The 15,692-nt window shown below is 46.0% G+C and overlaps 1 protein-coding gene and 1 long non-coding RNA gene across 7 annotated transcripts in view; one reads left to right on the top strand and one right to left on the bottom strand.

Annotated features, from left to right (window-relative positions):
• RUNX1T1 (RUNX1 partner transcriptional co-repressor 1) overlaps positions 1–14,020 on the bottom strand; it is a 114,412-nt gene extending 100,392 nt beyond the window's left edge. The window contains exon 1 of one of the 5 annotated variants that reach the window (XM_075023584.1): positions 13,107–14,020. In XM_075023584.1, coding sequence (XP_074879685.1) covers positions 13,107–13,134 — 28 coding nt within the window. In that variant the 5' untranslated portion in view covers positions 13,135–14,020. Of the gene's footprint in view, positions 1–5,834; positions 5,969–12,063; positions 12,081–13,106 lie in introns of those variants that run through there. The other 4 variants (XM_075023580.1, XM_075023587.1, XM_075023585.1 and 1 more) reach the window with 4 other exon arrangements.
• Positions 6,376–9,202, top strand: LOC142029170 (uncharacterized). Of its 2 annotated transcripts, none has more exons than XR_012649857.1 (3): positions 6,376–6,516; positions 6,745–7,096; positions 8,287–9,202. It is a non-coding gene; the product is annotated as an uncharacterized LOC142029170 (long non-coding RNA). The 2 variants fall into 2 exon arrangements; XR_012649858.1 differs by having other exon boundaries at positions 6,745–6,900; positions 8,287–9,192.
• Positions 14,021–15,692: the final 1,672 nt, after the last annotated feature.

The following is a 15,692-nucleotide window of genomic DNA, read 5'->3' on the forward strand; positions in this document are numbered from 1 at the left end:
TACTTTTAGCAATGCCACCATTAAAATAAAATAAAACATCATCCTGGCACTACCATCCATTGATAGCACACCCGCAGGTGCCATTATCCCTAAATTTGTTGGCAGCTTTCTCTGGCACCACTAAGCTTTAATGGCTCTGGCAACAAAGCCCACCTGGATGTCACTGAAAGCACTCCTTTGGAGCATTCTTCCCAAATATTCTTTGCAGCAGTATCATTCTGTCTCCTTTGCTGCATCCTATTATCTCGTTTTCTGACAATAGCCTCATCCTCTCTTGCTGTCAAAGCCTGAGCCAATCTGGGGCAGTTCTCTTCTCGAACTTGCCTAACGCATGCGTGATTCAATGTTGGGATGAATTTTCCAAGAGGATTTCAGGACATCAAGTATCTTTGCTGTGCCTCAGGTTGAGTGTTCACTCGCATCCCAGCTTTAAAATTCATCGTATTACATCCTAGTAAGACAACGTGACCAAACCAATGGGAAAGCAAAGCATAGGTACAAAACCCTATATAATGAGATGCCTCATAATAGAGATCGTTAAACCTTGGGACCTCCAGAAGGCCCACACAGATTTACTCAACATGCCACCCAACCTGCCATGACAGCATGAAGAACCAGCATCCTGATACTTCTGTTACAGAAGTAAACGATATGAAAAACAGAAAATATATTCTGGACAATAAATAATTATGGAAAAAGTGGAGAAGTTTTGGGGGTTGGATTGGGATTTTTCCCAAGCTATTTAAAGTGACACCTGGGCCACAACCAAAAGGGGCACCTGTGTGGTCATCACCAGAAATCAAAAAATGTGGACAGTAGGTCTCCAGATGAAAGGAACCACAAAAGAAAATGGCTAGTGGTAATGACTACTACTTATGCAAATTGTATATTGACATCCAACAAGGCAGACATACATCATAAGCCTCCTAGAGCTACAAAAGTAACTACACTCTTGTACAATTTGTGATGGTCATGCAACCATCTCCCCAGATGCCTGTCAAGACTCCTGGTTTTTATTGACTGCATCAACCTGGCTTTTCATAAATAATATCTGTTTTACTATATGCCATAGCCTGCCACTGTGTGCAGATTAATTCCACTCCACTAGGTGGAGTCTTCTGTCTTTCCAGAGGCCAACCTCATTTCCAGAAGAAGCTATTATCCTCCATGAATTTGGATACTTACTTCTATTACAAGCACCATAGTCCACCTGTCTTGATGGACACAAAAGTGGCAATGAATCAAATGCCTTCTTGAAATGACTGAAGAAATCATGAACTATCCCATGAAGATCCCATATCAGTATGTTGCAATATGGGATCATTCAGGAATACTGCTGTACAGTTCTGTACAACACAACTGCGCTTTTATGATGACTAAATATAATAAATAATACTGAGTAGAAAAAGGTATCACTTACATAAGTCACCGTATCACACATGCCCAAAACCTACATATAAACAAAACCAAGTTGCTGAACTTCTTTGGAATTCTTTGTGTGTATTCAGAAATATTTGGAATATCTAGGATGCCCTTCCTTTCCAGGCATCCCAAAACGTGTTACAGAAAATGAGAGGGAGCATAAAAGGATTCCTTTCCATATTCACATTTCTATTCACAACCACTGGAGTTAAATATGGCAACTATTCAATAGGAACAGCAAAACTGCATGCAGCATTTTTGGCAAAGAATAAGAAAAACAGAGCACTCCCATGAATGTGTTCAGAAAACTTAGATAAGAAAATCTGGATACCCTGCATCCAGCTATAATCTTTCTTTTGGAGTTGGACTCCACCCCAACCCCTGCGAAAAGAACCAAAAAATGCCATGACCGAAGCAAAAAGCCCCTCGCTTTAAAAACTCTGCAGGTAGACGGTATTTCCACCAACACGCTACGGCAGAGCATTTGCTCTGTAACACTCGCGAGCAGAACGCTCCACGTAGGCGCCAAGCACTAACGCGAGGCTCCTCGAGCCTCTTGCATCCCCGGGTCAGCCGAGGTAGGGCCTTCTCAGCGCGGCTTCTGCTGTTGGCAGATATCACAAGCTATTTCAGGCTACAGACACTTTGCCCCGATCGGCCATGTTTTTTGTAATATTTACTTCTCGTACATATGTCTATAACTATGTATACGTCCCACAGAAGGTGAGGTTTAACAGGGTTAGCTTTGTTGGGGAAAAGAAGGTTTGGAGGAAAGGAAACAACTTTCATGTTTAGAAGATTTGAATCTAGTGACTGTCACGGGATGTAAACACTCTTCTGGGGAGGGAGGCTTTTTGTTATGTTTCAGGAGTGCACAGAGTTTTGGATAAAATCTGTATAAATAATCATCCCTCTGTCATTCAACATAAATTTATGCACATGTGTGCACACAGTTATGTTTGGGAATACAAACTATAAAGTAGACATGCCACAGACTTCTAGACAACCTACCACAAGCACGGATCTCGCACAAAATCCATTCTATATTTAAATTTCAGTTTATTGAATTTTAATTATTTCTGATCTGTAGATCACTGAGGAAAATCCCCCAAGGTCAAAAGCTTACAAATCCAATTGCAAAACCAAACAGAAGCATCAGCAAGGCCCTTTCCCATGCAGACACCCGCCAAAAAACTGAGTTCCTGACTACTAGATTAGAATCCAACAGCTAAAACCCATTCTAATATTAAAACCAGGTAATTTTCTATGTTGAAATAAAGAAGTAAAAGCTCTCATTTTACTCTGCACGTGTTTACTCATGTTATGTACACAGGGGTCTATAGATCTAACAGTGAACTATCACTTCTTCATTTAGATCCTTATTTATAAAATTAACAAACACAGACCCTTTTCATTATTTTTTTTTAATTAAAAAGCAATAATGTTATTTTCTCTGGAGATGCCTCCGATAGAAAATTTATGCTCTGCCAATGCTGTGCTTTCCAAGTTCATAAAACTCACTTGGATTAGCAGCACCACAGCAGCAAGTATTTTGTGTATATGCATTCAAGACTGATCTAATCATTTCATTTACCATGGAAAAAGTTACTCCAAAAGCCCCACTAACTAAAATGTCCTTGATGAGCCTAAACTTAAGATTTGCAGGTATAGCAGGAATGAAACAAGCCAAAGAACATTCTATCATACTCTGAACGTCCTCTACTTTGCACAAGGTCCTCAGTACTAGGTAAAGCTGTACTGTTGCAATGGGGAAGCAGTCACTCATCATTTTAAGATACAATCATATTTATTAATAAAATTATTTTAAACATACGAGTTAAATCCTTTTACCAATATAGTGACATTCAGCTATCCAGTGCCATTTTTACAGTCCAAATAGATATGGTCCTAATTGCATAATGCCATTTTATCTGCTGAAGATAAAAGTGCCGATAAACAAAAATGCACATTAGGCAGGAGATTTTTCAGAATAGATTTTTTTTTAAATAACCCACTTGCATTAACAAAAGATTGCAATGGCTTCCAAATTATAGGGTGTTATTTTTAGTGGAAGTAGTTCAATATTCATATTGGAGCAGATGTAGCAGTTTAACAAAACAGCTCTTCAAATCCTGCACAAATTGAAAACAGGAAAACTGATTGCATTTTCTCTTATCACTTTCCTTTTCTGAATTGACACTTTTGGCCTTCTGAAAATTTACACATGGCTTTCATCTCAACAGCACCTGCTGATCAAACAGAAACCTAACATTTTCATGAAAATGGTATAAAGGACTAGTTTTCTTTTTACCATCTTAAAGGGCATCAGCAGTCCACTTGATGGCAACAATTGCTGAGTAGATGGCACACTCAGAATACATTTTATATTTTCATTACACTTACTTTTAAAAATGAGTTAAATCACTAGTGGCTCTTTCATATTAGCTCTTTGTCTGCTTTAAATTAATTTCAATCTCTATCTCTGCCTAACCCTGTTGGGTTTCATTCTACAGTCAGCTATATTTTAAAGAAGATCTGAAAGCCTTTGAAATAGTAAGACACATTGTACGTTCTGGGGCCACCGGTCTTCTTTATATATGCAATCATACAAATTAATATATACAATTATGCATGCACATGCACATATTGCGCAGACATTTCTTCTTACAGTGCTTATACTAAGGAAAAAATGTGTATATTTATCATTCTGCTATAGTCTCACTGCACTGAATTCCCTAAGCATTGTTAACAGAGCACGTTGGGTGGGAGAAACTCAAAGTGCATGTATTTATTTTAAAGTTGTTCTTTGTTTCCTTTGCAATTTCAAGACTGGGAGGAAGGTCTAGCAGGTGCTCTGAAACTTGAGCATCAAGACTGGGTTGAGATGCTGCCATTGGCAAACATGGTAAGCATGCCAACAGCAGAATCAGAAGTCGTTGCGCTCCTGCAAAAGTTTAAGGTATCAAGTCATGTATATAAAATATGAAACATAAGTACCTTGTTATCCTGTCTGCTTCTGAGCCTGTAAACTCTGAAGCGCAGCAGCAGGTAACAAGGACCATCTTCCCTTGTACATAATTCTAGGTGTAATTAAAGATACTCCTGAAACCTGCTATGTGTCAGCTTCTTAACTGATAGAGCCCTAACCCCTCTGAAGTACTCTGCTGCCATCCATTACCATTCTGCTTCAGTGATAAGGTAACCTGAAGGCAGAGATGACATACAGTAATATATGTGCCACTCCAGACAGTTGGTTCGTGAATTTCAGTGTTTCATCATGCTCACTGAGGCAATCGCAAACCTGAAATGTCAATATGTTCAGTCAATGGAAGTAAAATAATGGGGCTCTATTGTCTTACCCTATCGATCCGCTGCTGTCAACAAGAATACATGCCCCCCTGGCTTTAAACAAATTTTAATTAGGCTTTTAGTTACCGAATCATATCTATATATCTATCTGCGCAAACACTTGACAAAGTGAAACGGCAATATAAATATTTCAAACTTTTAAATATATTTTAAAAGGTAATTGTTTAATGTCGCTTGAAGATATGATCGCTGATAGAGCCGTTTGCTAAAGCAGCGTGCGTGCACACACCTAGCGTGCAAGTCACCTTAAATCTGGCGAGAACCGAAAAATCGCCATCAAAAGTCAAAAACAACAACAAAAAAGCCCACAAGAAAAAAAAAGGGGCGGGGGGAAAGAGGCCACTTTTCCTAAAACCCGCTGCCATCCTCTGCGGGGATTCTGGACGCCGGGAGCCTCCCCTGAAGCCGCCCCGGCATCGGCCGGGTGGGTGCCGGCACGCCCGGGCGTGACAGCCCGCTGCTGTCAGCGCCCCTCACGGAGAGCCGCGCTCCCGGGAAGGCACGCCGCCCGCCGCCCGCCGCCCCGCGCCCACGCCGGCAGGGCGCCGCCGTTCGCCGCGGCCCTAGCCGCCACACCGCTCCCGCCCGGGGCCGGGGGCTCTGCCCTCCCCCGCCGCGCCGGTCCTTCCCCGTCCCCGTCCCGTGAAACACCCAGACCAGCCGCTCTCCCCCCCCCACCTCGACTGCATTTCAAGCGGGGTCCCTCGGTAACCTATTGTTCTCCGGCTCCCTCCTCCCTCCCCCGGCCAGCCCGCCGGGCGACCCCCTCCCCGCTCCCCTCAGCGCGGCCCGGGGGCGGGGGGAGGCAGCGCCCAGGCCGCGGCCGCCCCACGCACAACAAAAGGCAGATCCCTTCTCCCCGCCGGCTAATCTCTGCCCGTAAATCCCCCGCCCGCTGCGGGGAGGGGGGGGGGAGATAAGAGGTTACATCTTCACTTCTCCCCGCGCCTATCGACTTGTGCAGCGCCGAGGGAGCCGGGCGGCGAGGGGCGGCGAGGGGTGTCCCCCCGCCCGCCTCTCCCCGAACCGCGGGTGGAGATTACCTTCCGGCGGAGGGAGGGAGGGAGGCGCCGGCGCGGCCCGGGCTTTGTGCGCCTTACACGCCTCGCAGCTTATCTGCGGCGCACGGACGGCACATCGCGCCTCCGTGGCCCTGCCGGCGCGGGGGGAGCGGGACGGCGGCGTGCATCGGGGCGATTACGGTATCAGCGCGGCCCAGATGGAGGCCGGAGGATGCACGGTGGGAGCGGGGCCGGGGCCGGCACGGCGCGGCCCGGCGTCCCGGGGGAGGCCGCGCCCGGCATGAGGAGAGGCGCCACCTCCGCGCCGCCCACCGGGTGAGAGGGCGGCGGCTCCCCGGGCGCCCCGGTCTGCCTCCCGCCCGCCCGACCCCAGGCAGGCGTCCGGGCCGCCTCTGACCCTGGAAGCTGCCCCGAAACCTCCCCGGGACAAGGACCCTGCCAGACACCCAAGGGAGCGCAGCGAAGCGCAGCGCTGGCTCCCCTGCGCTCCCTCACCTGAGCTCCCCTCCGTTCCCGCGGAGCACACCTACGTCCCGCACGGAGCACGACGGCTCCTGGCCCACCGCGGTGGCGGGACGTGCCCGCTCCCGGTTTGGCCAAGGCCCGGCCCGACCCCCTCGGCCTTGCCCGTGGCAGAAGAGCCTGAACACAACGCTGCTGCTGCGAGCGGCGGCACCGTTCGGAGGATGAACGATAAACCCGAGTAGGTCCCTACACTTAACGGTTCAGGTTTTGAGGAGACAGAGGGTTTATTTTGACGGGAGTCCTCGAAGAGGACTGGGTGATCATGAGGTACGGGGAGGGGAGGCAGCAAAGCAGCCCGGCCTGCCTGCCTGCCACAAGCACGGCCAGCCAGCAGAATGGCTGCACCGGCACCAAGCGAACTCCGCGCGCTCAGGTTTTAAAGTTTTAAAAAAATGTTTCTCCCTAGGAATCAACGCTTATTTGTTAAGGAAACGCGTTTCCATTACACGTCTGCGGAGGAGCACCGTGAAGGCTGGGAGGAGGACAATGACAGCACGCTGGAGCGAGACAGGCATTGTTCAGTGCAGAACTCCCTCCAAAAAGCACTCGTCCAAGATAGCAGGTTTTTTCCACAAGAAAAGAAATAAAGGGAATTTGACACATAATACAAAGTGAAAACCAGAACCTAGATGGGGGAAGGGCGTGTGTGTGAAAATCATGTCACTGCAATGAATGTCAGATAAAAAGGGGTCTGTCGCAAATCCTCCACTAATCCAATAATGTGAAAACCTCTTGGTATCACTGAGACATAGCACACGGTAATTTTTTTTTATTTTTCATAAACCACTCTATATGTTTACCCTTAGAAAAACAGCAATTTGGCAAATTTTCCCATCACAAAAACAGGACATTGATTTTTCATTAAAGGCAAACTGATTTTCACATCTCAAATTTACTGTGCATTCCTCAGCCAGTATTTTTACCCTGAAGAAGGGCCACTTCTCCCTCAACTTCCTCCAGTTGTCAGTTGTGTGACAACCATATTTAGAGGTAATCAGACAGGTCATATTACAAAAGTTAGTCAACTCATTTGAAACCTTAGCCCCTAAACTTAACGGTATGTTCTATGCATTTCTAAAGAAAAGTGACTTTAATTAATTCAACCTGCAAGGTACCACAGAGCTTCCTCCCTGCATATGTTCTTTCAAAAACATTATGTACAAATGAGACATTGCTCTTTTTAGGGATTTTTGTTATGGATTTTTTCCTTGAAATACATATATATCATGCCATGAACTAATTTAGGATCCATCAGATTCTCATCTTGCAGGGCCACCATGTGCGTCTTATATATCTATGTTGGCCATTCCGACAGGCAGTTTTACTATGCGAATCACAAGGCTCTAAAGAAAAACCAATCCAGGATCCTTTCTAATGTAAACAGTTTGCTGCTAAAACACTCACATTTAAAAATAAAGCAATGTGTGCTAATAAAATAAATACAATCAGACTACAAATGTGTAACAGAAGTGGCGTTCCATAAGCACAGCTGTCTCAAAGTCCAAGCTGCAGGCTAGAAATCTTAATTTCAACTGACTCTCTCTTAATAATGGGTTACCTTCCTATAAAGCGTAAAGTCCATCTGCCCCAGGCAGATAAGTTCTGAAGCATTAAAATAGATAAAAATCTAACATTTTCTTTCTTGTATTGAATATGTGAATTCTAGTGTGCAATAATGTGAGAATTCCAACATATGACCATTATGGCATAATATCTCATAGCTCAGCTTGTCATTACTTCACTTGTAATTCTTATGTTAATTATGTTCGTAATTACTATAAACAGATGTGGTAGAAATTCATGTGACCTTTTACTGCAGAATGCATTTCTCACTCTTTCCACATTATTTTACTAATACAATGTTAAACCAGAGGAAAGTATTTCTGACACACTCCACATGTATGTGTGTACATGTTTAACATGAAACCATTTCTACCTCATATTTCAGCTAAAGGACCACCTATATGCCAGCACATTGACATGAAAGTGATGGTAACTGAGAAGTCTACCTTGAAACATACCCCTGGAAGACTGTGCTTACAGTGAAGCTTTTTGACTAAACCTAGCTAAAGCCACCACTGAAGCCTAGGACTTAAATGGAGCACCGCATTTTTTATTCAGCACCTTTGTTAATGCAGTAGTATCCTGCTTTACAGCTACAAGTACATGACAGCCATACAGCAATTTATTTTACTACAGCCCAACCATCACCGTCTGTACACAAAACACTTTTACAATAAAATCACTATGGTTTTCATTAAGAGAAAGCCTACTCGAATTTCATTTCTTTGGACCTAATCTATAATTAGTGTGGACAGACAGGTGCAAACCCTTCTCCTCTACAGATGGCTACTGGAAATGGTGCAAAATAGCTCCTTCTGTTTAAACAACACACAGATAACCTGCTCTGCTCTTATCACTTACAATTACCTCCATTATACTGAACTAATGTTTACTTTAATAAAATGTCCACTGTTCTCTAAACGTTATTTGGAAACTTTGATATCGATGGCAGAAAAGAAAAAAAATGAAGATGGAAGTCATTGTCTTTCAGACGAAAATATTTTTTGGGGAAAAAAAGCCTTTTAAAGGGCAGGATTTTTTTCTTCGATTTTACATCTGCTGATCATTTTTCTTTATCCACAAACCCACACAGTATGCCACTTCCTGACATATTTATGCTACCATATATTAAACTAATCAAGTTTATAGTAAATAAGAACAGCATAACTCCCGATTTTAAAGCAGTTCTTTGAAAAGGAACATCTATGCGGAAAACTGAGACCCTTTAAAAGTTCAGGTTTTAAACTAACTCCTTTAGATCTTTCACGTGAAAGAATGTGAAAATGTAATCTGGAAGCCAATGTTTTAAGAATTTACACTCTCACTACTTACGCAAAATTCAGTGTCAGTTCAAACTTTTATAAACATTATAGGTTGCTACTAAAGGCTGTATGAAAAAAAGCAGGCTGCTACTAACTACATGGATCAAAGTTTTTTTAAAGTATTCAGACTAAATCATTTTCTTTTTACATTTCTTTAGCCACACCATGAGAAATAACCCCTTCACAACACCAAATTCACGTTTTATTTCAGCTGATAAGGCTTTTTGATCTCTGCATGACAACTTAAGTTTCTACAAAGAAAACAAAGAACAAGATCTTCCCCCCCTCCAAAAAAAAAATCTGAAGCTCCTGCAATAGCCAACATACTAATATCCTTATTCAATTAGCTAAAGATTTAACAGTAATGAACTGTGGCAAGTGGATTTGAAAGATGAAAATGACAATTGCAAGCCCTTTCTCCCATCACCCCCAATGCAAATACTGCAGATGCCTATTTCACCCAAAGTGTCTGGCAACGAGGAGTTCGCAGTCTGCACAGTACCTCAGTGAAGCGAGCTTCGCATTCAACGCCTGTCGTCTGAAGTTCATTTCAGAGAAGTGAGAAACAGGATTTGACAGGGAAGAATGTCCTGAACTGACTAGCCACTGACCAGCACTCCAGGTGGAGCTATTTTTCTCCCCTTTATTCTATAAACAATACTTCCAGTATAAAACTCCATGTGCGCGCAGGCATACATAGTGTTAAGCATATACAGATGAGAGACACCGTGTGATGTTTTACTGGTCCATTATTTAGGCACGAAACGAGTTAACGTTAAGGTGGTCAAAAATGGTAGAAGGCAATGTTTTACTTAAAAAGATTTTGGAAACTATTTAAAAGCTCAAAGCCTTTGAAGAAAAACAACTTGTGCAGCAGTTGCCAGGAAGCAGTGACCTAACGCTGCTGTCTGCATTCCATTACAAACAGAATGGTTCTTGTCTCCTACAGCATGCTCAGGGCTCGGGAACCCAGGCGCTCACCCTCCTGCAAATGCAGGGCAGAAGGAAGAAGTCCTGCCATCATCTCCTGTACGAGAGCCTCGCCTGGCTTCAGCTTGCCAGTGGCATGAACGGATTTAAGGGTGGGTTGGGTTTTTGATGGGGTCTGGAGCTTTCTTGCACTGATGCGTGGTTGCGCTGCCCATGACAGCAAAGAAAAATGACTCATGAACTGAAAGTAGTAGCAATTACGTTGAAGGTTCAGAGATGAGAAAACTGACCTTAGAAAAGTTATCAATTATCAAATGAAGTGTAACTTCCTAATTACAAACCTTCACAGCAAGTCTGCAGCACATCTCACACCTAACAAAGCCTTTGCCAACTTCATGTTTTCATAGACTGTACAGTTATGAATAAGCCACATTCAGATCTTTTTTCCTAGCACTTCTTCTATTGATGGGGAGCCGCAGAAACACCTAGTGCTAAAACCAGAACGTACAAACAAGACAGACTAACTTTTTTAACATTCAGCCGAGCTGAAGGAAATTCCCTGATCATATTGGATTTCCTAAGGAAATCAGCCCAGAATAAACTGAATGGGGTTTTCAGACTTCCCGTGGAAAGGTCAAGCATCAGCTTTAACAACCATTAGAAACCAGTTTCAATCCTCTCGGCTATCCAGATTCACTAAACCGTTAAAAGAAAAGCAGAACAGAAAACCTGGACAATAGAATTAAAATCTAAAAATGTCTTTCATGCCTTGCCTCAAACTACACTTAACAAAGTTGCTTATTTAAACTTTCCATTGCATCTGTCAGGATGCAGAAATAGAGAAGGAAATGTAAGGCTACAAGGGTATAATTAAATAAATTATATTCACCCTTAGCCCTAACATACTGTGTTTACAAATACAATAATTATGTTTCTAGCTACATGTCAAAAGAAAGTATTTTCCAAGTCCTTCAAAAAGCATGCAAGCATTACTGTAAGTAGGAAATAAGTCAAAACAGATTAGTAGACCAAAAACGGGGAGGAGGGGGGGAAAAAAAAAAAAAAAATCCTGCTTTGGTCAGCAACTCGGACCACCATCAGGGGATAAATCAATTTGCAGCAGCTGTGGACAGCCATTTAAGTCTGGGGCCTGAACAGATTAATTAGGGGAAGCGATGTTAAAAGTTAAAGGGGTCAGCGTTACATTAAGCACACGAATGTTCGCCGGAGCAAAGGCTTGGCTGTGCATACCACGACTCGGAACCCATCCTTTGGGTTAGTCAGGGCTACCTAAGCCTACAGCCAAACGCCTGGCACTCGCCGCGTCCCCACGGACAGCACGGCAGCTCTCGCAGACCGCTTCCAAGAGGTACCTACCGCTCTCTGCCCAGCCCCTGCCAGCCCACGCCCGCCGCCGGCGCCCCGCTTGGCCCGCGGAGGCGAGCGCGCAGCTGTGCGCACCGCGCCGTGGCGAGCGCACCTTGGCGACGGGCCGCCGGAGCGGAGGCAGCCGCTTCCAGCCCTGCCGCGCTTGGCAAGGGGAAACTTGAGCAGCTCTTCAGGGAAGACGGGCTACCGCGGGCTCAGCGGGGCGCAGCCCGCGGCGGAGCGCGCCGCAGGCAGGAGCTGCCGGCTCCAGGGCGGCCCGACCGAGAGGCTTGCGAGAGATAGGTCCGTGCCGTGCCGTGCCTCGGGGCAAGGCAGCGGCAGGAGGGGGGGGGCTGGCAGAGCCTGCTGCGGATCTGGAGATCGGGGGCTGCTCTCCCAGAGAAGCCCGAGCGGCTGCGAGGCGGCCGTTCCCCACCGCGGCGGTGGCCGGGAGCTGCCGGCTGCGGCCGGGCAGGGCGGTCCCGCCGCGCCGGCTGCAACTTGGGGGGGCAGGCGGGGGAGGCTGCCTCGGCGCCTCTCACCTTCGCTCGCCCTCCCTCTTTCAAACTTCTCAGTGAACTGAAGGAGGTGACGGTTTAGCTTCTGGCTGGAGCCAGAGGGATTTGGGAGCTGCGACCGAGGAGTTACTTTCAGTTTCTCTCTACCCTTTAGGAGAGCAGAGTCCAGGAACAACACAGAAATTTCTCTATAAATTACCGTGTAACGGAGTGGCGGGTGCCCCCGCTAGGGTAGCGAGTCCTTCCCTACCCTAAACTCAATTTCAGCCCATCTTGCAACTTTGGCGCTAACAAAAGGACTCGAACTCGCCCCAAAGTCAAGGGCTCGTCTAAATGGCTGGGAGTGTGGTCTTCATCCTTCCGATCCCCCTTCTCGATGGTCTGTTACGAATTTAGGGAATCAAACCGTTCAGCTCAGCTAGACGAGCTGACACAAGTACATTGTGCTGCAGTTTTGGAAATGCAATCCCTAACGTTGCCCTATCGTTTTAGGAAACGAGATACTCGCAAGATCGCGGTGCAGCTAAAGACGACGTGCACCGCCTGAAATATTTCTTGCAAAACAGCCTGAAGTGATGTTGCCAGTGCTACATAATCCGATGATCGTAATGAAACAGCCCAAACCAAAATCCCACCAGAAATATTTCAGACACTCCGACTCACATTGGCTAGCTGTGATCTGGAGAGAGGGGAGGCAAGAAAGGAGAAAGAGGGGGGGGAAAAAAAAAAAAAAGAGGCAAGTCCTAAATCGAGACAGAAACGCAACGCTGTGGAATACCGTGTGCTTGGGAGGGCTATTTTCTGCAAAACCGGGTCGTTTGGTTTCTGGGCTCTTGAGAAATACCCGGGGTGCGAGTTTGCGAGCCGGGGACAGCGGGTGCAAGAGCTGCATGCAGTGCTAACCTCGCCCGGGCACAGCGGCAGCCCCGGTCCGCCTGGGTTAGTTACAGCCACGGGAGCCCCTCCGAGCCAGCAGAGCCCTACGGGGAAGGAGAAAGGGGAAGAAAAAAGGGGCTCGGGCTCCCCCCGCCCCAGCGCGCCCTGCCCTGCCCGCGCCCCGTACTCACACTGCAAAGGACCGGAGATTCCCACCATTCGCCACAGGCTGCGAGCTGCAAATAAAAGTTCCCGTCCTGCTCGGGGGAGAGCCGGCAGCCCAGGCTGCTGGAGGGGCGAGGGGGTGGGAAAGGGGAGAGCAGCGCAGCGCGGCTTCCCTTCCCAGTCCAGATGATCCACGTCCACAAAAGTCAAAACGAGCTGAGGAGAAACTCCAGCTGCTCTTCCCCCCCCCTCCTCTCTCTCGCTCTTTTTTTTTTTTTTAAAGGAGGATCAGCTCGAGAGAGACTACTGGTTCCACGGGAAAGGACAAGAACCAAAAATAAAGTCTCCAAGTCGAGATAGTTAATGCCCCGGTCCTTCTCCTCGCTGCCGCCGCCGCAGACAAACGTGATGTGGAGCGCAGGGAGCGGCCGCTGTCAGTGGCGGGGTCTCTGCGTGTCCCCGGGCAGCCGACGCATCGCTCTGCCCCCGGCGAAGCCGAGCCGCGCCGGTGGCGGTGCCGAGCCGAGCCGAGCCGGTGCCGTGCCGTGCCGTGCCGAGCCGAGCCGAGCCGGCCGCCCGAGGCTGCGCCGCGCCGCTCTCCGCTCCGCGCCGCTCCGCCCGGCTCCCCGCTAGCAGGCACCTCGCGAGGCAGGCAGCATACTGCCGGCAGCCGGCCCGGCCCCGCTACCCAGGTGCAGGGGGGGAGGGCTTAAAGCAGTGGGAGGTGATAGAGGTAGGAGACATCTGTGTCGTGAGGAGGTTAGTGGGGGTCAAGTATATGTTAACAATAGGCGAGCGCGGTCCCTCTCGGGCAGCCTGCCTACTCTTTCTTTCTTTCGCTGGCTTTTACTGGGTGGACATCTAACTTGCTCCCTAATGATGCCTCCCCGGCTTTAAGAGTCCAGACTGCCCTGCAGTAACCCAAGACAAACACTTTCTCTAGCCATCTGGAGAGCTCCTGGCTGCTCTGCCTGTGTCTCATCACTGTGTGAAGAGACAGCAGTGCTAGAAATCAAGCCACTCTCAGATCTACTCTCTAATCCCCTTCTGTTAGCTGATTTCCAGTCAGACTGTTTGCTTTTGCATTAGATAATAGCCTTAGAGAAAACAATTATCATTTTCTTTTTCCCTTTGTTTTCCCCTCTTTCTAAAGTACAGTATCGAGGAAGGCCTCCCTCTCTTTTTTTAAAGAAATTTATAGTCTTTCATGGCTTGCAGAACCCAGATGCAATTTCACACTTTCCTGGAAGGGGATTCTGGATTCTTCTGAAAGCAGCCACACGATCGCAACTGCAGTGAAAATTAATTACTATCGTCTACAATTAATAGAAGCATGCCACCGTTTGACTTCGTGTTTCGTTACATAATCGTTTCGGGAGACATCCATATATTTTCCGATTCATCAGTTAGTCCCTTCTACGTTTCGCAGAGAATATTATTGTCACTCATACAACCTACAGCAAACCAGTACTTCTGCTGTCGTGTTGACACTATATAAAGAAGGCGTCTCCAAAAAAAAAAAAAAAAAAAAAACACCACAAACAACCAAACCACACATCAACTTCATATATTGAGTAAAAAAGTGTGCGTTTTTTCAGGTTGCAGAGAATAGATTGGAACTGTCAGAACTGCCTGGACATTTAGCTTCATTTTTTCGAATGTCAGAGGTTAAGTAAAAGAGTGAGCATAGAATAGAACTTCTAATCAAGCTGCGTTCTTTATTCCTGTACATACGTGTGCACACATGCACACACACGTACATACACTATGGGCCTGATCTTGCCAATTTACAAATGCCTAATTTTAAGCACATAAATAGACCCACTGAATGCAATGTAGCTTTCCGGGTGTTTATCGTAAGCACGTACACATGTCCGGGGGGGGGGGCAATTTTATATATATATGTATTTATAAGCATATTTATAGGAATATGTAGGAATATGTACCAGCCTCTGTGGCTGGCTTTGAAAATCTGGTTGATTTTGAAAATATGTTTAAAATATGTTTTATGATCTGGATAAATCTACCTTTTCTGCAGATATTTAGGGACATGGAGCTTTAATGAACTGGTTGGCATACAGTAATATGGGGTCAAATTTACCTTGAAGTAAATTCAGCTCAACAGAGCATAAATCAGGAGATGTTTTGATCTACTGTGATTTCAATTTACGAAAATGGTGAGAAGCCACAAGTCTGGCATTGATTTCTCATTTAAAAGCTATCTGTTTTACAGAGGTCTATTTCAAGGCCAAAATTATGGGAGAACCTTTAACAAAGTATTTTCAAATATTTTCAAATAATCTAAAAATAGCAAATTTTACAAGGCTTCCTTTGTCTATGGCAGATCTAGGAACTTTAGTTGAGCCTGAAAATCTTTGTGGCACGATACTTTCATCCCAATTGTTGTATGTATAAGCTGAAAAATAAATAAGAGATTTGCCAATGGTCCCAGAGCATGTTTTGCTGAAGTGTCAGGGACTGAACACCGAGTCCCAATTCTCAGCTTACACCTTTAAAAAAACCCCGCAGTGCTTCCTCTTTGGCATGTACCTTCACTCTAAAAGATCAATCGACTTTCTAGGTATTATCTTCCAAAATAGGGAAGGAACATC

Source organism: Buteo buteo, chromosome 3 (assembly GCF_964188355.1).
Source record: "Buteo buteo chromosome 3, bButBut1.hap1.1, whole genome shotgun sequence".
In the NCBI taxonomy this organism is placed as follows: Eukaryota; Metazoa; Chordata; class Aves; order Accipitriformes; family Accipitridae; genus Buteo; species Buteo buteo.